This window comes from Ochlerotatus camptorhynchus, unplaced genomic scaffold, assembly GCF_037179485.1.
Source record: "Ochlerotatus camptorhynchus isolate MF236.1 unplaced genomic scaffold, CSIRO-AGI_Acam_v1.1 ptg000055l, whole genome shotgun sequence".
Classification (NCBI taxonomy): Eukaryota; Metazoa; Arthropoda; class Insecta; order Diptera; family Culicidae; genus Ochlerotatus; species Ochlerotatus camptorhynchus.
Window position 1 is genome coordinate 2,914,205 of NW_027040545.1, and position 21,821 is coordinate 2,936,025.

The 21,821-nt window shown below is 40.4% G+C and overlaps 2 protein-coding genes across 2 annotated transcripts; both read right to left on the reverse strand.

The window, feature by feature from the left end:
- Positions 1–814: 814 nt before the first annotated feature.
- Vps39 (vacuolar protein sorting 39) lies at positions 815–13,496 on the reverse strand. The gene is made up of 7 exons (XM_065239373.1): positions 13,340–13,496; positions 6,934–7,211; positions 6,675–6,878; positions 6,086–6,610; positions 1,704–2,614; positions 1,496–1,641; positions 815–1,437 (listed from the first exon to the last, which is right to left on the reverse strand). Exons 1-7 carry the CDS (start codon positions 13,407–13,409, stop codon positions 887–889), a joined length of 2,685 nt encoding a protein of 894 aa, XP_065095445.1. The 5' UTR covers positions 13,410–13,496; the 3' UTR covers positions 815–886.
- A 2,287-nt stretch (positions 13,497–15,783) lies between these two features.
- On the reverse strand, positions 15,784–21,281 carry LOC135717402 (probable methylmalonate-semialdehyde/malonate-semialdehyde dehydrogenase [acylating], mitochondrial). Its single transcript, XM_065239480.1, has 4 exons — positions 21,127–21,281; positions 17,410–17,613; positions 17,196–17,349; positions 15,784–17,124 (listed from the first exon to the last, which is right to left on the reverse strand). Exons 1-4 carry the CDS (start codon positions 21,154–21,156, stop codon positions 15,947–15,949), a joined length of 1,566 nt encoding a protein of 521 aa, XP_065095552.1. The 5' UTR covers positions 21,157–21,281; the 3' UTR covers positions 15,784–15,946.
- Between the last annotated feature and the right edge of the window lie 540 nt (positions 21,282–21,821).

Genomic DNA, 21,821 nt, shown 5'->3' on the forward strand with positions numbered 1-21,821 from the left:
ATTTTAACCAATAGTTAAAATAATCCACCAAATGGTTCAGAGCCTTAATCGATAACTTTCCATCTGTCAAATTTTAACCAAACTGTCATCAGATTGAGGTTAATCCCGACGGTGCAAAACCTAATATAAGTAAAATGAGTGAATAAAGCTCTGCTGTCTTGTTGTATCTAAACCAGCGTCGGGTTTTTTGATGACCGCCCGCCACGCACCAGCGAGAAATGTCGCTTTGATATTCAGTAGAAGGCCAGTAATTAAAAATGAATTTCGCCATACATTCTCAAGTCATTTATCCACCCGCCCTACGATCGAAGACGACTTGCCCTCTGGTAGTGAATGCTATCAGAAGCAGTACGAAACACCAAATACAGGCACTCTAGTTCGAAATCGTCAACCAAACCATCTCTAGGGTCATCGAAAAACAGTTATTCCGCCTATTCCGGTGACACATTGAACCAATAATGTTTGCTCTCACACTTCTAATAATACTAATAAACTCTGGACCAAAAAGAGTCCTTTAGTGTCCGCAGAACCTCATGAAAGAGGTCGGGCGCAAATTTAAGCCTCCGGCATGAATGATCAAGTTGTGATTAATTATGTTAAGCATACCGCAATGTAAATATTTCAATGGAACTAAATTTGACTAAATCTTAATTCCTTTGTAATCCGCATATTCAAGTACAAGTTTCGTTATAAAAAAAAAATCAAATATGCTTGTATCAGTTTTTGGATTGCATGACCTCTGCGGTTGTATCTTCTTAGTTAAATGCAAAGCTTTTTGTGAATAACATCGCCTTTCAAACAAACAGCAAATCAATTATTCAATCAATTAAATAGTTTTATTTTAAACAACTATCGATTACAATAGCATTCATCACCAGAAAATGATTCAAATCTTATCCTGGCATGAAAAATGCACAATATTGCCCTCCGGCGTCCGCACGAACGCACTCTGGTAGCTAAACTTCTTCTTACACACCGGGCACACACTCAACTCCGTCACCAGGAAGTGCTTCGACTCGTAGTGTATCTTCTGCTCGTGGGTCTGCAGATGTTCGGCGTAGTACAGTCCCTTCAGGATTTGAGTCTTTCGCTTCCGTTCCAGATGATGGTTCAGAGCAATCTCGAGGAAGTTCTTGATCGACTCCAGTGGAATGTTGTCCGGCAGGATCTGCAGCACCTCGTACGGATTGATCTTCTTGGCATTGTTTTCCATGATCGCCAGTACGGTATCGATGTCCGGCTTGAGACACCGTGGGTGTAGTTGCACATCGCTGTACGGCGGAGCCGTCGGAGGCGTGAGGATCGTTTTGATCAAGGTGACGTAGACGTCACAGCTTTTCGGATCATCGGCATCGTACGTTTGATCGCAATACTCAACGGCTTTGTCAAAATCGCCGAGGATTTGGACGAATATGGCTAGGACTTTTTCGTGTTTACCTGAAACGGGAAATAACTTGTGAGTTTATTGGACAAGAATTGTACACAATTGGCAGACCTAGACGTCCAAGAATGATAGCACGTGCTTCGAACAGATCGGTATATGGAAAGTCGCCCAGCACCTTCTCGGCATGATAATATGTGGATTTTTTCAGGAAAGATAACAGTTTTCCCTTGATGGTATCTCGAGCGGTTTTCTTTTGACTGTAAAACATAATTGATATCATGTTCGCAAATGCCAGATCTCAAATAACGCTACTACTCACACATCGTTCTCCACATCAGCATCATTTTTCAGCGCAATCAACCTCTCCCGATATTGTTGGATCAAAATGTTATGGAACAACGCCTTCTCCTCGTTCCACACGTTGATTATATGCTCCAGATAACGAATCACCAACCGCTTATGATCCTTCAGCAGAAAATCCAACACTTCAGCCCTGGGTAGATTTTCAACCTCCGGAACGTCTTCAATGAAAATCTTCAATCCATCATCGGGGTACTTGTCCAGAACCCATCCGGCGAATTCAAATATAAGAAACTTATGCTCATTACCCAAGTGCTGCAGATACTGAATAGTCCGATCGTGGCCGTAGAGAGGAGATCCTGGAGTCTCAGCCTGAGCCTGCAACAATTGGAGGGCTCGCTTATGTTGGCCTTTGGTTTGATAGAGAATTATCAGTTCCACGTATTTGTCGTACTTCTTCAGCACCCGTTCGGACTCTTCCAGATAGCAGCAGTTCATACGCAGCACCGAAGCCACCATGGAATCGTTCGTCTGCAGGTAGCACTTGAGCAGCGTGGTATCGATGATCGAGAGCAGGGCAGAAATATTCTTCCCCGCAGAAAGCTTGGAATCGGTTTTGTTGATCAGATCTTGCCGTAGGTTGTAGCGGATCACTGTGAGATAACCGATCAGTGCTAGTAGGCCATTCTCGATGTCTTTTTCGTCCAGCACAGGTGCCGGCTTCTTGGAGTAAGAACTCAACTTGTTCTTGCCACTATCGGGGAGCAAATCCGGAAAGAGCCTTATCACATCAATCGGGTCGGTATTCAGGTTGGAGAACTCTTTCATCGAATCGCGGAAGTATTTGTTCACGAATAGGTTGTAGGCGTGACGCGTTTGGATTTCGTTGACCTTGGTAATTTTGAATTCCGGACTTTCATCGGAAATGTTCTGGAAAATGCATGAAAAATAGTAGCATGTATTATTGGTAGATTCTAACACTTCAGTTGAGATAGCAATCATTACAGGCCATATTCTTCAACTAAATTGCCAAGCACAATATTTCCGAAAGCAATAACAATAAGCAAATATTTTAAATTCTCTTAATTAAGGGGGTTTGAAGGAAAGGGGTGTTGATTTTGATCGATTCTCTTCATCGACTTTCTCTTTCGTTAATAATTCAGCTGCAAACACATTTCTTGATTTAAGTGCCATTCTGGATGCTAGATGAGAACCTTCTTCATCAAACTATGTGGCAGAAATAGCGCAAAATCTGTTTATAAAGCTGTGGCTATCAAAAGAGAAAGTCGACCAAGAGAATCGATTAAGTCACTTACACGTGTACCCCTTTTCTTTCTAACCCCCTTAATTCAGGTCGCCTAGCAATCGGACGTCTCTGAAGTTTCGCTCTCGTACTTTTTTTCTCTTGAATACTTGACTAGTGTTTATGGTTTTGACGGAATTTAGTTCATCCCTGACGGATTTTTCTGGGACCATGAACCAGCAAATTCACCAGTAGGAGTGCCTACGAAAGAGACTACTGTCTTTTCTCGATCAGCATGAGGTGGATTGCTTATTCTGGTCGGACTTGGCAAGCTGCCACTACACAAATTCCACCAAATAGTGGTACAGCGAAAATGGCGTCGCAATGGGTCCCAAGGAGATGAATCCGGCCAATACTTCGGAACTAAGGCCAATTGAGGAATACTGGTCAATTGTGAAGCACATACTGAAGAAAAAGGGTGGAACTGCAATTGGCCTGATGGATTTCAAGCGGAAATGGAATTTGGCAGCCATACACGTGTGAACAAGGCGAGCCGCAAGATGATGGGCCGTGTACGAAGAAAAGTTCGAGCGATGGCCTATGGTACGAAGGAAGACTGAAACAGTGGTCTTACAATACGTATAATACCTACTAATATATAGCTGTTGCATTGAACTATGAAAAATAAATAGTATTTTTAAACCGCAAGAAGATTTTCGTGTCCGGATTTTTTCGTGTTTAACCTTTAAACATCACACATTATCACACAAATTATTTGGATGATAGCCCAAACACCTCGGTAAGCTGGATAGTATAGTACATCAGTAGGCGGAGTGGGCCAAAATCTGCAAAGATGGTGATAACAGACCTGAGAGTCAGCTCGTAGAGTATCTTGCTATTGAACCTTGTGGGATAAACGAACAGTTACAAGACTGCTCTGATTTTATGAGGTTGCAGTGTTCGATGGAATTTTTCAAAGATCTCCCCAGTTTTCAGAAATTCATCTGACAAAGCATCTGACAAAAAGTTTCGTGCAGAAAGCCAAGAAACGAGCAGGACTACGTTCATTCAGTGACGTTTCCTTAACCACAATCTACCTGTGCACCAACTTTCAAAACATAACCAATTATCAAAATATTGCTTGCAATGAATAGATATCGAGTAAACTAGAAGATTAAGTGTATTTTTGAACCGATTCGAGTATGAATATGGCATTAAATCTGGTTTTTAAAGTTGATGCACAGGTAAAAAGTGAGGTTACGGGACGCCACTGCGTTCATTCAAGGTTCACTAAGCATCAAACCGCAGAACGACAGAAGAGGACAGCTAGAACGCGGTCACGTAAGCTGTACACACAAATGTTGACAAAGCCACACTGCTGTATCATGGACGATGACGTCGATGACACATACGTAAAAGCGGACTTCAAACAAATTCCGAGAAACCAGTATGTGACCGCGAAAGACAAGTTCGATGTTTCAGAGTCCTTGCGGAAACAGCAAGTGTTGAAGTTCCCCAAGAAATTCATGATTTGGCTGGCTGTTCGTGTGGAAAACGGAGCAAGTCTTTCGTAACAACTACAACCGTAAATGGCTAAGTCTACATGAATGAGTGTCTGGAGAAACCACTGCTTCTGTTTCTCAAATCACACAACGTTCCTACAATTTTTTGGCCGAATCTAGCCTCTTATCACTACCCCAAGGACCTTATGGAGAGGTACAAGACGAATGGGGTCAATTTCGTGCCGAAGAATATCAATCCCCCAAACACCCCAGAGTTGCGGCCGATCGAAAGTTACTGGGCTATAATGAAGCACGAACTCCGTAAACATCCTAAAGTTATGAAGAGCTTTGAGTGTGTTGGTTTATTTCCTTTTAATTCCGTTATAATTGGTGAGTACTCAACACCACTTGGCACTGATGAAGTCTGCAAGTAGTAGCCGAAATCGCGTATCTGTCAAAAGATAAGCAATTGTAACGGAATTAAAAGAAAATAAACCAACACCTTCAAAGCTCTTCATAACGGGATTCCGTTAAAAAGTTCGACAAATTTAAAAAATTGATCCTACAGTTGTCACTACGGAGCAGGAAATGTTGAAATCATGGTTGAAAGCAGAAAAAATGTCGATTCAACCGTTGTACAAAACCTTATGGGTGGCATTTGGATTTGGTGTAGAAATAGAGCAAAATTAAGATACTTAAACCAAGCATATAGATAGTTTTAAATTCCCTGAACATTTCATGACAATCGTTTGAGAGACTTATTTTTGGCGCAATTGGACTGTGGACACCCTTTAATGTAAAAATGGTACAGGCATCGAAAGCTATCAATTGGAAGTGCATCTTCAAAATTTTTTGGGTGAATTTCAGCAGAGTTTAGGGAGCAGGAGAGAAAGTTTTGCAGAAACTCCCTGAATTTTAAATAAGATCAACTGATTTCAGAGAAACTCAGCGAAATGTAAACAAACTTAACGAACTTCATTGTAACTTAGGAAATGTCAGACAGACTCAGGAACACCCCAGTGAAGTTTGGGAGAACTCTAGGGAAGTTTAGGAATCTTAGAAAGACTTTTCGGAGATCATCCTTAGCGTATTTTTAGTTATTTAGAAAAGTTTAGAGAACTTAAAAAAAGTTTAAGAAATATGGAATGCTTTGGGCACCTTTATCAAAATCTAAGAAAATTACAGAAAACTCAAGGAAACTTAGAAAAACGTTTTGGAAACATTGAAGAAGTTTAAGAAACCCAATATTTTTTTTGGAAATTTAAAAAAATATAGCACACTTTGTGAAATAAAAAACATCAAGATGAGGCTGACTAGATTCACAGAACTCACAAATCCCCTAATTACAAAGTATACTTTGACCTGTAGAGGTTTGAGTGTATTTGGGGTGGATTAACTATACCGAAAACGACAGTAATTTTCCACGCGGGTTTCAATTTTTCATCATTTCCTATTACAAAATATATGTTAATCAAAAATAACTGATACAGACAAATACAGATGATTATGACCGAGACGATTGAAATTATACATAAGCTTCGGAAAGTTAGGACAATGGTCAGGAACTGCCCGGAACAAACTAGATAATTTTAACAGTCTCAAAGATCTTCCATCATGCAGTGTAACATGTTAACCTAAATATGAATCAGAACTTACCGTCAGTTGAAGCGCCAAATGGAAGTTCTCCTCCTGTAGCAAATGTGCACGCTGTTTCGATATGTCTACTGCCTGGATACACCACAAGTGTGAAACCGACGCCGCGTACAGCAGACCTTGCCTTCCACGAGCTATGAATCGAGCTTTCTGCAGCTGAGGAATACTCTGTATCAACGTCCCCTTGTCCGACATGTCCACATTGTCGAAAACGCGCACTTCTACACCGTCCGTAACTAGCCCTATGATATACGGTTCATCCCACACCAACCCCTGGAATGGTTCGCTCCAACTCAACGATTTCAAATTGCGGGTGTCCTTGGTCGTCAACAGTGAAGCATCCGGTTTTACCAAACCGGTCCCCTTGTCCTTCCCATCGTTTGTGTACTTTTCCGTATAGACCGTCACGAGATACTCATCCTTGGCGACAGCAAAGACGCCATCCTCGATCAGCGAGATGCAAGGTTCGATCGATTTCGATGAACTCGTCGGGAACAGGTCGATCTTCCTCGGTTGCTCCCCAGAAAGCTGAAAATGTCTTCCGTTTAGTTTATTTTCAACAATCCTACAAACCATTTACTCAATATCTTACATCGTAGATTACATATTCAGTTTTGAATCCGACACAGATGCAGTTGTTATTCCATGCGATGGTCTTCGGTACATCGTTGAGATCAATGTCCTTCCCGAAATCCAGCAATTCATTCTGCTTCCAATAGTAGCACTGAAGCTTACGTTTCACCGCTACGCAGAGGCGACAGACCAGTGCTAGTTCCCCGGTCAACGATTTCGATTTCTATAAATAAAACATTCAACGTTCTACATTCTAAAATACTCAATTTCGGCCATACCTTGATATCCAACGCAAATACGGTGGCACCTTTCGTCTTCTGAGCCATATGGATCAGCGGGAAGCCATGCCGGCTATAGTCGTTCACGTTGACAACCCCATCCGATAGGCTAAAGATCAGCTTGTACTCGGGAATGGCCTCGATCTGGGTGATGGGTTTCTTGCTAAAGTTCTTATCGTACTGCAACAGCTGCAGGTCCAGTTTGTTCGTTTCTGGGTTCGGTTCGAACGAGTACATCAGCAGATGGCCCTGACGCGTTCCGAGAATCAGTTTATTCTCTGCGAAATATTGCAATTCGGGAGATTATTAGTCACTCATCCAGCATTGTAATTTTTGAATATAGATCAGGCCTGTCCAACGTACGGCCCGCGGCCTCATTGTGTGCGTTGCGGGCCCTATATCTTTGTCAAACCGGAATCATGTTTGCCGATTTCGGTAACAGTTCCTGAGATCAATATGTAACGAGTATTGGAGAGCAGACAACAATGCCAAGTTTCTCATTAAAGCACTAAGCTACTCATCTTTATTAATTAAAAAGAATAAATCAAAAGATGAATTTTGAAAGATTGCTTTGTTTTCTGTATTTAGTAGATCGATTCCTATTGTTTTTCACCTCAACAAGAATAGGATCCTGAAGTGGGTTGGTTGGAAATGAGGTTAATTTCTCCTTAACTTTCTTTCTGGCGGCATTTTTCTTGCATGCAGTTTGTTTGTTCTTTTGAAGTTCTCGTTTTAGTTTTAAGTTTTCCGCCTCCAGTTCAACTAATCGATCTGCCATGTACACGTATCTTCAACATCCATCGTACTTATGCCATCTAAACGTAAAATTTGGCTCGTTACGTTCCGATTTGAACTCTGAAGATTAGAAAAGTTTATAATATATTATTGAGAATTAATAGACATCAATTAACGCTAACCCCTGAGTTTTGCAGAGCGGATTAATGAAGTCGTCATCCTGGAAGTGATCGCTGCAAATAACCGCAAATAACAACAATAAACTTAAAATAAACATTACTTCTAATATTTCATAACTAAGACGAATATTCAATCAATATCTAATACCCTCTGCCTGCTGCCTCAAGAAAGCCCCTGAGCCACTCAACCCAGTTCCGCGCTTGCTGATTCCTGTCATCGTAGTCGTTCTGGCCCTGTGGTTGAGAATGGTGAAGGGGTCTTCCAACCTTCTACATCAGGCAAGTATGCGTTTGTTGAAAACAGTTCTTCTCCTGATCCGTCTCTGTGTTCCAGAGAACCACCATGCTCGTTTCGGCTGATCGATCATTCTGCAGACCTCCAACCGACTTCGTTCGACCGCCTGTTGATGTATTACCAGAACGTTCGTGGTCTGCGAACAAAGATTGATGATTTTTTCCTGACTGCCGTTGACTCTGACTACGATGTCATAGTTCTTACGGAAACCTGGCTCGATGACCGCATTAATTCATCTCAATTATTTGGCAGTCTATTCACGGTATTTCGAAACGACCGCAACCAACAGAATAGTACCAAATCGCGTGGGGGAGGCGTCTTGATTGCGGTATCCAAACGCCTAAGCTCCTGCATCCATCCTGCTACAGATTGCACTTCTCTAGAGCAGCTGTGGGTCAAAATAACGACGCCTCGTAGATCAATAAGTATTGGCGCTAGGTATCTACCTCCAGACCGGAAATCTGATTCGAGCAGCATTGCAAACCACATCAGTTCGATTGGTACCGTGTTCTCTCGACTAGAACAAAACGACCTCGCTCTGGTATTTGGTGACTACAATCAGTCTGGGCTCTCATAGAACGATCTTCCTAGCATTGATGTTCTTCGCTCGAACATGCCCGCATCCTGCTGTGCTCTCCTTGATGGTTTCAACCTGCATGGCTTAACGCAAATCAACTCGCTATTCAGTAACTCTCGGCTATTTGATCTCGTTCTGGCGAACGAAGCTGCAGGACTGGAATGTTCTATCCTAGAAGCCCCAGAGCCTTTGATTGGCATCGACACCAATCATCCTGCGTTGGAAGTTTCCATCAACCTATCTGTTCCTGTTCGCTACGATAACCCCCCCTGTTGATGTACATGAGCTCGACTTTCGTAGAGCAGATTTCGTCGCGCTGAGTCACTCGCTTGCCCAGGCAGATTGGCAGTTCTTTGACGCGTGTTCATCTATTGATGAAGGTGTCAACTACTTCGCTGAGGTCGTTGGCCGGGAAATAACTGATTATGTCCCATTGAGGAGACACTCTCCCAAACCCGCATGGTCCAATGCTTGACTACGGAATTTGAAGCGTCTGAGATCGAAAGCCCTCCGTAAATACTGTCGTACTCGTAACCCATTCACTAAACGATTATTTTCAACAGCGAGCAACGAATATCGCACATATAACCGCATTATTTACAAGAGTTACACAAGGCGTGTGCAGGCTAATTTACGGCTTAATCCAAAGCAGTTCTGGTCATTCGTGAATACAAAACGAAACGAGGAGGGGCTACCAGTCGAAATTCACCTGGGTGATAGAATCGCCAGCAATTCCCTTGAGAAATGTAATCTTCTGGCAGAACATTTCAAACGCATTTTCAATGACACTACGGCTTCGTTGTCCCAAGTTGCTGAAGCGGTGAGGGATACTCCCAGTGATACTTTCAATTTTTCGATTACCTCGGTTTACAGTAGACCTCGTCGAATCCGCCATCAAGAAGCTGAAATTTTTTAATGCTGCTGACCCTGACGGGATCTTCTCAAGCATCCTGAAGCGATGCAGTTCAGAGCTTACAACACCGCTTTCGAAGCTGTTCAATATTTCATTACAGCAGGGGGAGTTTCCTACGCGTTGAAAATCGTCATTCATGTTCCCGATCTACAAGAAAGGAGACAAGAGAAACGACGAAAATTACCGAGGGATCACATAACTCAGTGCCTGCTCTACAGTTTTCGAAATCATCATCAACGACGCATTATTCTCTAGCTGCAGAAATTACATTCCTCCTGACCAACACGGTTTTTATCGCAAGAGATCAGTTTCAACAAAGCTAGCTCCGTTCATTTCTTTATGTCTTCGGAGTATGGAAGCTGGAGCGTAGGTGGAGGTTGTATATACAGATCTTAAGGCTGCATTGGACCGGTCAACTCCATACTGCTAGCTAAACTTGAAAAACTCGGTGTATCTTCGGGTTTAACTCGTTGGTTCAAGTCCTATCTCACCAATCGGGAACTTTGTGTTAGAATCGGATCAGAGCAATCGGACTATTTTACAAACAGCTCCGGTGTTCCTAAAGGTAGCAACTTGGGACCATTGCTATTCTCGATTTTTGTGAATGAGGCCCGACTGATCCTCCCAACTGGTTGCCGATCGTTCTACGCGGATGATGTGAAGATCTATGTGATTTTTCGTAGCTTCGTCGATTGCTTGCGGCTTCAGCACCTAATCGATACTTTCGAAGAGTGGTGCTCAAGAAACTATCTCACGTTGAATGTACACAAATGTAATATTATCTCATTTCATCGCAAGCTGAAATCAGTGGCATTCAACTATACGATAAATCACCAACTTCTGCAACGTGTGGACAATGTTCGTGACCTAGGAATCACGCTGAACTGCGCCTTAACATTCAAGCTTCATTACTCGGGCATCGTTGCGAAAGCTAACAGGCAACTCGGGTTCATTTTCAAGATCGCTGACGAGTTTCGCGATCCTGCCTGTCTAAAAGCTCTATACTGCTCTCTAGTGCGATCGATCTTGGAATTCAGCTCGGTAGTATGGTGCCCGTATCAAGCAGTTTGGATAGCGAGGATTGAATCTGTTCAAAGGAAATTTGTTCGGTATGCCTTTCGTCACCTTCCTTGGAATGACCCTGTGAACCTTCCGCCGTACGGAGATCGTTGTCAACTCCTGGGTCTTGAAACACTAGAACATAGGCGGACGATTAGTCAGGCCGTGATCGCAGCAAAAGTACTTATTGGTGATATCGACTCTCCAGGAATCTTGGCTGAATTCGGAATCTACGCACCCGAACGAGTTCTTCGGTCGAGGAGTTTGCTGCATCTTGGACCTCGTGCTGCGAACTACAGCTTGCATGACCCAATACGGTTCATGTCTGGGCGTTTCAACGAGTTTTACGAGTTTTTCGACTTTAACTGTGCAGCGGAAACCTTTCGTCACCGTATTCAACGCTCCTGAGACTCCTGAGAAGGTGAGTAGCTGTTCATTTAATGTACACGTGAAGGATTGTGCTACCTGTTTATTTTTCGTTTCCGGTTCAACTGCATGACGAGGACTTCTACCTGATTCACAGACAACTCTATGCCATAGGAGGACTTCATTAATGTTCGTTGTAATTGTATTGTATTATTGTGATTCATGTATTTCGAAAGATATGGGGTTTTTACGGCTTTTCAAGGCTTTTCCCCATCAGGCTTCATTTAGACACGTTAAGTCCGATGAAGAAAAACAAAATAAATAAATAAATAAATTAACAAAACACAATCCATATAATGCGATAAATTGCCTGAAAAGATGGGCAATTCGATAAGCAATATTTCCACTTCGACATGAGCGGTAAATGGGACCCCTGGTTACATGCACTAATATGTCTCGAAATCAATTTTAACAGCATTGTTTTGGATGTTTTACATTTTATCCATAATTTTATGATAATGACGTTCAAGCTAGTGCAAAAATATACTCAATATATTTGTGAAAAGTAATTTTACTAGCGATGCGAACTTGATTTTGCTCTAAAGTGAGCATTGAACGGGCATCACACGGTATGTAAAATGCTACTTAGACCAAAAGAAGATCCACACAGCCAAAAATAATCGAATTCATAAAAAAATGTTCATTAAAATCGATAATATTTTAATTATTTTTCAATAGTTGTTAAGTTGATTTGTTAATAGCACATATGGACGAGAATAATGAGCACACGGAGAAGCTTAAATAAGTATTGACTACTTAATGGTAGATTGACAAACATAAGACGTACCGAAAAGTTGTGGATCACCTACTAACTTACTGTAAGCTATCAGTTTTAATCTCACACCTAAGGGGCTGTCCATAAACTACGTAGACAGTTTAGGGGGGGGGGGGTTGTTAATTATCCACGGCCTATACAAATTTAAAAAAAAATTGTTTGGACAATTGTCTAGGCAGGGGAAGGGGGGGGGGGGGGTCAAGAATCCAAAAAAAAACTGTCTATGTAGTTAATAACAACTCCTAATGACTTCTTCACGAGTACATAAACTTACGGTGACCATGATTTTTTAATACTACGTTCATACCCCATACAGACTATAGCTGATATCATGGCATATAGGCTGCCTTGCAATGAGTACTCATACATTTGATTTCCAGTGAAAACTAGATGAATGAGTTCTCATTGCAAGGCAGCCTACATTACATGATTTAAGCCATAGTGTATACGGGGTATAATACTGCACCGTGGGGGAACGCTAAAGAGCCAGTTATCTTTAAGAAGTTACAAAAAGGCTTGCAATTGCTCATTACAGCTAAAATGCTATTTTTCGTAATTATGAAACTATGAGATACTATAATAATTGTAATTAACATTTGTATGCAGCAAGAAATAATAGATGGTAAAATTTGTGAATGACATACAAAATTTGTCAATTTTGCTTTCAGAAGGTCACAGCTAGCGATTTTATGATCGCTGATTGCTCGCTCATCGTTATAGCTAATCGCTATTGTGATCCTCTGAAAGCCAAATTGACAGGTTTTATGTGTCATATACACACTTTACCCTCTCTTCTTGCATCTTGTAAATAATAATTATCATTCAAATATTTCATAACTTCATAAATCCGAAAAATAGCATTTTAGCTGTAATGAGCATTTGCAAGCTTTACAAATAGCGGTTTATTATTATTATTTAGTTCAAACCGGGATCGGGGGGTACCGTCAGTTTGTTCGTTTGTTTTTACAACCTACCTCAGGTTGAGGTTCGCACTTACAAAACTTTCGATTTCGCACTGGGTTGGAACTGGTTGGTTATGAGGAAAATTAAATCCCACAGAATCTGTGGCATGTGATCTAAGACGCAGTTGTGTATCTGATTCAGTCTCGAAGATTTGTTATTTTTCATGTTCCGAACCAGTTTCTTCACTTCTTCGGGTCAGTTATCATGTAGAGGAGTAATTATTTGATACAGGTACTCAACGACTGATGAACTTACAACGGTGGAGACATCTCTGACCATCATCGAGTGTTGTTATGCGACTCAGTGAAACAAAATTCGATTATATTTTTTAATGAAAGCAGTTTGTGATAATCATCCAGAAAATCGCCTCAACGTAAATTTCGTTATCAATTATTTTTCCAAATCAACAAAACACTGAATTTCCTTCGACGATGAATCATCGTCCTGATGTAAACAATTTTTGTAATAAGCTAATTCCACTCACCAAATCCCGTCATCGATTCAATCTGGACCGGAATCTTCTCCGGCGGATAGAGGATATACGCTTCGTGCATGGTGCAAATCTAATAAATGTAGCCGAATCACAAATTATTTCAAACGATTAAGAAAACAGTAAAGGTTGCTTCTGGTGTAGAAAAAGTTTTGATAATAAATTTGTTTTGATCCGAGCTGTCAAAAAATCAGAGAGAAAAAACGCCCTCTCTCCCGAGAAATAATAGCACGCACACAAAGTTAAACAGCTGATTGGGTAAGAGTGCATCAGTTTGATCAGATTGGCGTTGTGTATGTGTTCATCATGTTGCGTATCATAAGATGCAGCAACATCATTTGGTCGCACGACACTTTCTACAGCGAATAAAGATGTTTGAAAAAACAGTGAGCCAAAAATTACGTTTAGTCATTGACAAAATGTTGACTTGTTATAAAATCTTCGCAACAGTTGAAGTCAAATTCCAACAGCGCAATAAACGTATTTTCAAACAATTCAGTGCCAACATTTCAAAGGGGCGTAATTGCATTTGTAAACAATGGCTTTAGTCGTCGATTTCTCGCGAATGAAAGCTCACTCATGACAATGAATGACACCAGCACGCAGACGAATGTGTCCTGTATCAGCTAGCATTTGTAATTTGGAGGGGTGGGTTTTCATTTGTGAGAAATCGACGTCTAAAGCCATTGTTTACAAAAGCAATTACGCCCCTTTGAAATGTTGGCACTGAATTGTGTTCTTCAAGGGTATTGGCGTTGACGGCACCGTCGAAAAATTTGCTCTACCAGCAAATTTAGACAGTTTCTTATGGGAATTTTCGGTGGAGTGAAAGGATAGTACAAAGACCACCATGTTTCACGCACAGTCTGACTTTTGCTTATGGATTTTCTCATAGGAGTAAAGAGCTACAGAGTCGCCGTCAACGCCAATTGAAGTGAATGCATATTCGTAATCTGCATTCAAAATGGAACCTTAATTCAAAAGTTCATCAATTTTGGTGCACAGGAACTATTTTAAATAAGTTTGATTACAAAATTATCATCTGAGCGCCACTCGATGGGACTTTCAATGGAAGCGAGCTGTCAATTTGTTAGTTTAGTGTCAAAAAGCGAAGTTATTATTTTGCTTTAAATCTTGATTTAAAAATCGAGATGAAAGTCTATGGATTCGAAAACGATATCGTTGTGGTCAGAAAAAGATGCTCTTTCAGCTGATCTATACAAACCGATATATGTTTCAAAATTAAAAAAAAATAACAGTTGTTATTGTATATTAGAATGGAGGTGCGATTTACTCCCCTCTGTTTTCGATCGTGTGATCTCAAATTGTAACCGAATTAAATGAGAGATTATTTCCAACTTATTTTTTAAAAATCAAAGAAAATTCTGGTGGTATTAAAAATCCCCTGCATCCCCATCCTGCAAGAGAGCAAAATGCAAAAAAAAATCCTCTAAAAACAGAATCAATCATATTAATAAAAATCTCGTTCATAAAGATTTAATTTTTTTTTATTTAAATCGAGTGGTAGGAAACGTATTTTCATATTATCATATTGTCGAGAAGTTTTGGACGAACTAGCGATTTTATGAAGATAAAACAATAATTTCCGGATTTTTAAGCTAAGAATAAATAATACCCTATTTTTTCGAGATTATAGAAGAAAAAAATATTATTCCACGGAAAAAAAATCGAGTGGTAGGAAACGTAATTTTAAACTGCTCCATGATATGATCCATTGAGTGAACTTGAGTGAGAATACTTACAAAATCACATAGTAGATCGATTTTAGGACGACCTTCTACCCGAGGTTTTAAGAAAATGAGACTACAAATTTCTGATTTTTTAGGGAGAGCATAAATAAGACCCTATTTCCTCGAGGTTTCAGAAGAGAAAAAAAACTCAAAATAACGTTCCACGGCAAGGTTCGAGTGGTAGGAAACGTTTTTTAGAACTGCTCGAATGACGTATGATTCATATTTCAAACGATTTTTCAAACAAAATCAAGTAGAATTGAATCAGTTAGAAATTTAAGTTTGAGTTTAAGAAAAATTCACATCTTAACAGGTGGTAAAATTATTCATGGTCAGCGACGTAAGAGCACGGCAATGTTGTATCCATAATGTAAGTGGCGTAAAACTATCACGTAACATTCAGTTGTACTTATAAATCAGGGACACTAATTTTAACCAGCAAATGTAACAACCTAACTGCCATACACGAGACCGAGAAGAAGGTTGAACCAAATATCCAAAAATACTATTTACATAACAACATTACCACGCAGTAATATTATGAAATGTTTTCTTCTTGATCTTAAAGAAAATGGGGTTTTAGTTATGGAAGACCTGAAAGTCTGGAATGTATTGCCTCATTTTCTTAAAATCCCTGGTAGAAGGACAACAAGTGAATAATTTCGAACAAGCCAAGCAAAACGCCAGTTTAACATTTTTAGCATAGAGACAATTGTTTTATTAAAACTGAATATCAGATATCGTAAATGCAGAATATGAATTCTCGTTAATCTAGTAAATGCACGCAGTTCTCATTTGATTGGAAGACACAAACCCGATTCGCAATTCGCGCGACGTTATTTTCCCGAGCTTACTTCATGGTTGGCATCGCCACGGAAGCCTTGGTGTGGGAAACATCTCCCTCACGCCACAGCTGGGTCACAGTCTTGGTCTGGGTGTAGAATTTGACACCCTGCTTGCCGTAGAAGTGGCAATCGCCCATAAAGCTGCCTCGAGATCCAGTGAACGAGAACATCGGCAATGGCACTGGGATCGGAACGTTCACACCGACCTGACCGACGTCGATTTCGTTTACAAACTTCCTCGCGGTGGCACCGTTGGTGGTGAAAATGGCGGTTCCGTTACCGTATGGGTTGTTGTTGATCAGTTCAACAGCTTCGTCCAAGGTGTCAACCGTCAGACACACCAACACCGGGCCAAAGATTTCCTCAGTGTAGCACTTCATGTTTGGCTGAACTTCGGTCAGAATGGTTGGTCCTACAAAGTTGCCGTTTTCGAAGTTCTCAACCTTGATGTCACGTCCATCCAGAACGAGCTTAGCACCTTCCTTGACGCCGGATTCAACCAAATCGTTGATTCTCTGCTTGGACTGTGGGGAAATCACTGGACCGACATCAGTTCCGGGAACGTGTCCAGCGTTGACCCTCAGTTTGCGTGCGCGCTCCACCAGATCTGGAATCCATTGCTTAGCTTCACCGACGAATACAGCAGTCGACAGAGCCATGCAACGCTGACCAGCGGCACCGAAGGCAGCTCCAGCAAGTTGGTTCAGAGTATTCTCCTTGTTGGCATCGGCCATGATTACACCGTGATTCTTGGCACCCATGTTCGATTGGACACGCTTACCGTTGCGTCCCGCACGTTCGTAGATGTACTTGCCAGCCTGGTCGGATCCGACAAACGATACAGCCTTGATTGTCGGGTGGTCACAGATAAAGTTAACAGCATCATGTGCTCCGTGAATGACGTTGACGACACCTGGTGGGCATCCAGCCTCATTAAGCATCTCCATCAACATCATGGTAGCTCCGGGAACACGCTCCGAAGGCTTGATGATGCTGGTGTTACCGGTGGTAATGGCAACTGGGAACATCCACAGCGGAATCATGGCTGGGAAATTGAACGGGCAAATACCGGCAGTCACACCCAATGGCAGAGTGTACGAGTAGGTATCCATGTCCTTGGCAATATTGGAAACGGTTTCGCCCATCTGCAGCGACGTAATGCTGCAGCAGTGTTCAACGACCTCTGTGTGAAAGTGGAATGAACAATGAAACAGTTAGAATTCAAGCTCAACAAGCACAGCATATTAGACTTACGCAATCCACGGAGGACATCACCCTCAGCATCAACCAGAGTCTTGCCCTGTTCCTTGGTGATGTTCTTGGCCAGATCAGACATGTTGTTCCGGATCAAGTGCTGCAGTTTGAACATCACCTGCTGCCGGCCCAGGATAGAAGTCTGGCTCCAGGTCTGTGGAAAGTTTCAAACAGATGAACAAATGAAGACCTTTTCAACACGGTGCATACGTACCTTGAAAGCCTTCTTGGAGGATTCCACTGCTGATTCCATTTCATCCTTGGTGCACTTGGGGACGCGCGTGACTACCTCGTTGGTGGCTGGATCGTGCAGGTCAATCCAGTCGGTGGTCTTCGAGTCGACAAACTTACCATCGATGAACATCTTGGTCGTCGGGACTGAAGCGGTACAGTAGCTGCGTTGCAGCGCATTGCGGCACTGGAAGAGAGAATGGAGAAATATATGAATGATATATTCTGGAAAATCAAAAATACATCAGTTACAGAAAGTATTAAAATGTAACTTGAATGTAAGATCTACATTCAACATTAATGTATTCCAGTGTTCCATCAAAAATACATTTTTTTGAATATTTTTTCGTTTATGAGGTATTGAGGCTGTAGCCAGGATTCAAAATAGAGAGCAGAAACTCGAATGAATCATTCCCAGATCTGGAATTTCAAATTTTCACTAAGTTCGGGAAATCATTTGTCATAGGACTCAAACATTTCCGTCTTATAGTTTAAAAAAAAATGTTTTTGAGTCCAAAATCTAGAAATTTTTTCATGTCTCAGAATGTCGGAATCTCAAATGATGTGTTAGATTTGAATAAAGCAGGTATCCCTGGATCTTAAATCTCACATTCTTTTAAGTCCAGATCGCAACAACAAAATGCTCAGAATTGTCTGTGAAATTAATTGAATTTCATCTTGGGATTTTCTCCCTTTTAAGTTGATCCATATCACTCATGAAATTTTCTGAAGGACACTGTAGGATTTCACCCCAGAAAACTCTTGGAAATCATACACACTTAATTTTTTTCGCCGAGATTTCAACAGCCAGATTTTGATGAGATTCAGTAAAACAATTTCCGAGACTCAGCTAACAAATAACATTTAGCTGAGGTATCAACAGACAACAAACAGATAATTTGCAGAGATATCAGGAAAATTAAATGCCGAGGTAATCGGCTGTTGGAGATTTTACCGAGCTAGATTAAGTGTGTACTTCATTATCCTCGAACTGTTAAAAGATCCCTCCGCTTAAAATTGTTATCCAAAATTCTCCTTAACATTTCTTTGGAGAATTATCCACCTCAGATTGGTCTTGGATTTTTTTAACAGAATTATCTTTGAAGTCTTCTGAAAATTTCCTGTGAGTTCTCCTTGTTATTCTCTATTTATTCACTCTAAATTACCTTGCAATTTTCTTCCTTTGGAAGTCCCAGAAAATGAAGTGCTACTCATAAAAACCCTATAGCGTCCTCCTCTGAATTCACTTGGAGTTCACACCAGAATTCCCTTGTAATTCTCCTTAAAGTATCATCAAATGTATTTCTCTTCTGAATTATAATAAATTATCCTTATATTGTTCATTAAATTCTCCTTAAAGTATCATCAAATATATTTCTTTTCTGAATTAAAATAAATTATCCTTATATTGTTCATTAAATTCCTCTGTATAATCCTTATATTTTTCATGATATTCTCCATAGAATTCTCCTTCACAATCATTAGTCATTATAATTCTTTTTGAACTATCCTCAGAATTTCCAATAAATTCTCTATGAATTCTCCTTCCTATTTCCTTTGGAATCTTTACATTGGAAGTTAAATCAAAACTCACTTGGAATGTTTCGCAAAATTACTCGGATTTCTCTTTACAATCATCATAAGATTTGAATCTACAATTTCAAGTCGGTATGATTTGAGTAGAGTATTTGTTTTTCTACTTTTTCATACAATAATGCCGATACAAGGAGGGCAAAAGATAAATAACACGCTAGAAAACAAATCTAAATACCTATACCATTTAAAAATAAACAGATCTTAGCTAGTATTCTAGCTATGATCGCATAACTGGTGGTGTTGAGTACTTGGCACTGATGAAGTCTGCAAGTAGTAGACGGAATTTAAAGGAAATAAACCAACCCACTCAAAGCTCTTCAGATATAACTTGTTTTGTTCCTTCAACATCTTAATTTTTGAAAGGGCGTGGCGGTGGCACGAAATATAAATAAAATTAATTAATTTTACGACCCTCAACTTTACACAAATTACCTACATCGAGTTTGAAATATATATTTGGCTGTATACCATGGAACTGAATGATTCCGTGAAAAAAGAGAATCTCTTCAGTAAAAATATTTACGCCAAAGAAAATTATGAAACGCACTTTGTTGTTGTTATTCGTTCCAATGTCATCCTAAAAATGTATCCAATTGAAGGTACATCGTAGTAACCAACCTTGAGCTTCTCAGTATTTGCGTAGCCTACTGGGTCTGATAGGATATCGAAAGGTACAGGTCACAACCGAGTTCAAGCCGAGCTGCACTTATTCAAATTGATCCACTTTTGTAATTCAAATGCGTCTCAGTAACCATCGGAGGCAAGGTCATGATATCGTTGCATAACATCACTCCATGTGGAACAGGCTACCATGATCGAATGAAAAATTCTAAATTAATTCAATCAAATTGTTTACTACTCAACTGGCACTGCCCTGCCCATGTAACGACCGAACTGTTTTACTGCGATCTGCATTTCGGTATGTAGTTGCTTTGCGAGAAAATTCGTTGCATGCGTCAAAAGTCAGATGTTATGTAAGGTACCCTGGGGTAAGTGGGGTCATTTGCTTGTGTGACAGAAATCTTATTAATTCTAACTGATTTCCACTAGAATGTGGAAGTTTTTGTTTAATTATATGCAATGCATAAGAATTTGGAAGAAATTTGAACAATAAATCTATTTCAGCGATATTTTACAAAATCATCATTTCATCATCAAGCAGGAATTCAAATTTAGTCTTCCATTCTTCAAATTTAGTTTCTTTTGTATATCGCCAATTTTGCTGATTTTTTTCTATGGCAATCAGAGTAAAGAGACCTTATACGTTTCATCGTTATGGAAATTCAATGCAGGAGTACAGTGGTTTTGTCCCTGATAGGTGGATTCTCCATCTATGTGTGTGTTCTGTCCATCAATGTTTAATTCAATTTTGAAACCATTAAATTGTTAATCCAGCTCATGGCAAGTAATCACAACATGTGGCCAATTTTCACATAGTAAACCCATGTCTAATATTTCAACATTGTTTTTGGGACTGACATACGAGTTGAACCCTACCACAAGATTTAAATTCGATGTACACAATATTGGCCTTTGCGACCCTTGAACGTAACTGTTGGTTTTTACGGACCCACTTCCCCCAGTGTACCTTATAAATGTTTCGCTGCCGTCGCTCATAGGTAACTGAACGTCTTATCAGTTACTTACTGCCATTCCATCCCGGCTCACATGTTTCAAAATGTCAATTTTTACCAAACCTAAATTTAAATATTATCGCTCACATGTTGAATTGAACAAATCTCAACTTGATATCACCATATATCTGCTTTAATTTTATCTACTCTTTAAAGCTAGCGTGTAATGCTCATGGTGCCCACGAGCCTGTGGTGCGAATTTGACTGACCTTGAACCCAGACTACGTCTTTTTCGTAGCAAAATCATACGACTTTCGGGAACAAACACTTTTTAAACATTTCTATAAATATTTTCCACACTAGCATGCGAACATGCCGTCGTCCGCACTGACCGACGAAGTTCCAAAAAAGAAATCCACGTTACATAATTTGCACTGATAATACTCAATCACCTTGCATTTTCTTTCTCCCCTAAGAATCTAATCAACACCATCTCGAGATGCACAACGATTGCAATAATATGTACATACCTCCACACCTAGCAATCTGACTAGAGCCATTTTGTCGCAGATTCTCTAGAACGAAATCAAATATCCACGCAAATGAGAGAAAACACCGTGCCGCACCGCCACCTGGGATGATGATTGGAAAGGAACTGCGCCAACCAAAGGCGACGTCGACCGGCCAGACCCCCAGTTTGCGTACAGCATTTTCGTCAACACCAGTAGGCGAACGTTGATCAAAACTTGTTTTCGTTGCTATACGCGCGAGCCTCCCATATAAAAAAACACTGTACTGGTGTGCATATTTATATGTTTATCACTTATCGCGTATTCTATGCCTGGTTTTAATGCTATCTTCATACATGAGCGTGCCCGGCGTGAGAGGAGCGAGAATTGCGTTGTTATGAAAGAGGTAAAGGTACCATCAATATACCAACATACTATTTATATGAGTCGTCTATCATATTCTTTTTCTGCTTCCCATTTCAAGATTGATGTATATCACATTTTAGCTTATTGCGTGCTCTCAACTAGATGCATTTTCACAGTTATTAATTGAAGGCATTCGATGCCTGTACCACTTTTGCATTAGTATAATTATGTGCAAGTACAATCGTAATCTATGCCACGGGAAGCCGAAAAATTTTCAAACCTGTACAATTGCTAGACCGGACCGCCCTAATAAATAAATACCAGACCCGAATGGTTTGATGATACCCTCA

Bases quoted from the DNA above. Each gene is read 5' to 3' on its own strand.
- Vps39 (XM_065239373.1), bottom strand. From the start codon at position 13,409: ATGCACGAAGCGTATATCCTCTATCCGCCGGAGAAGATTCCGGTCCAG. The intron at 6,611-6,674 runs GTAAGATATTGA...AGACATTTTCAG, and splicing joins CTGAATATGTAATCTACGAT to CTTTCTGGGGAGCAACCGAG. The intron at 1,438-1,495 runs GTCTGCCAATTG...TTCCCGTTTCAG, and splicing joins TATCATTCTTGGACGTCTAG to GTAAACACGAAAAAGTCCTA.
- LOC135717402 (XM_065239480.1), bottom strand. From the start codon at position 21,156: ATGGCTCTAGTCAGATTGCTAGGTGTGGAG. The intron at 17,614-21,126 runs GTATGTACATAT...TCTCTCTTCCAG, and splicing joins TCAGATTGCTAGGTGTGGAG to TGCCGCAATGCGCTGCAACG. The intron at 17,125-17,195 runs GTAAGTCTAATA...ACTTTCACACAG, and splicing joins TGATGTCCTCCGTGGATTGC to AGGTCGTTGAACACTGCTGC.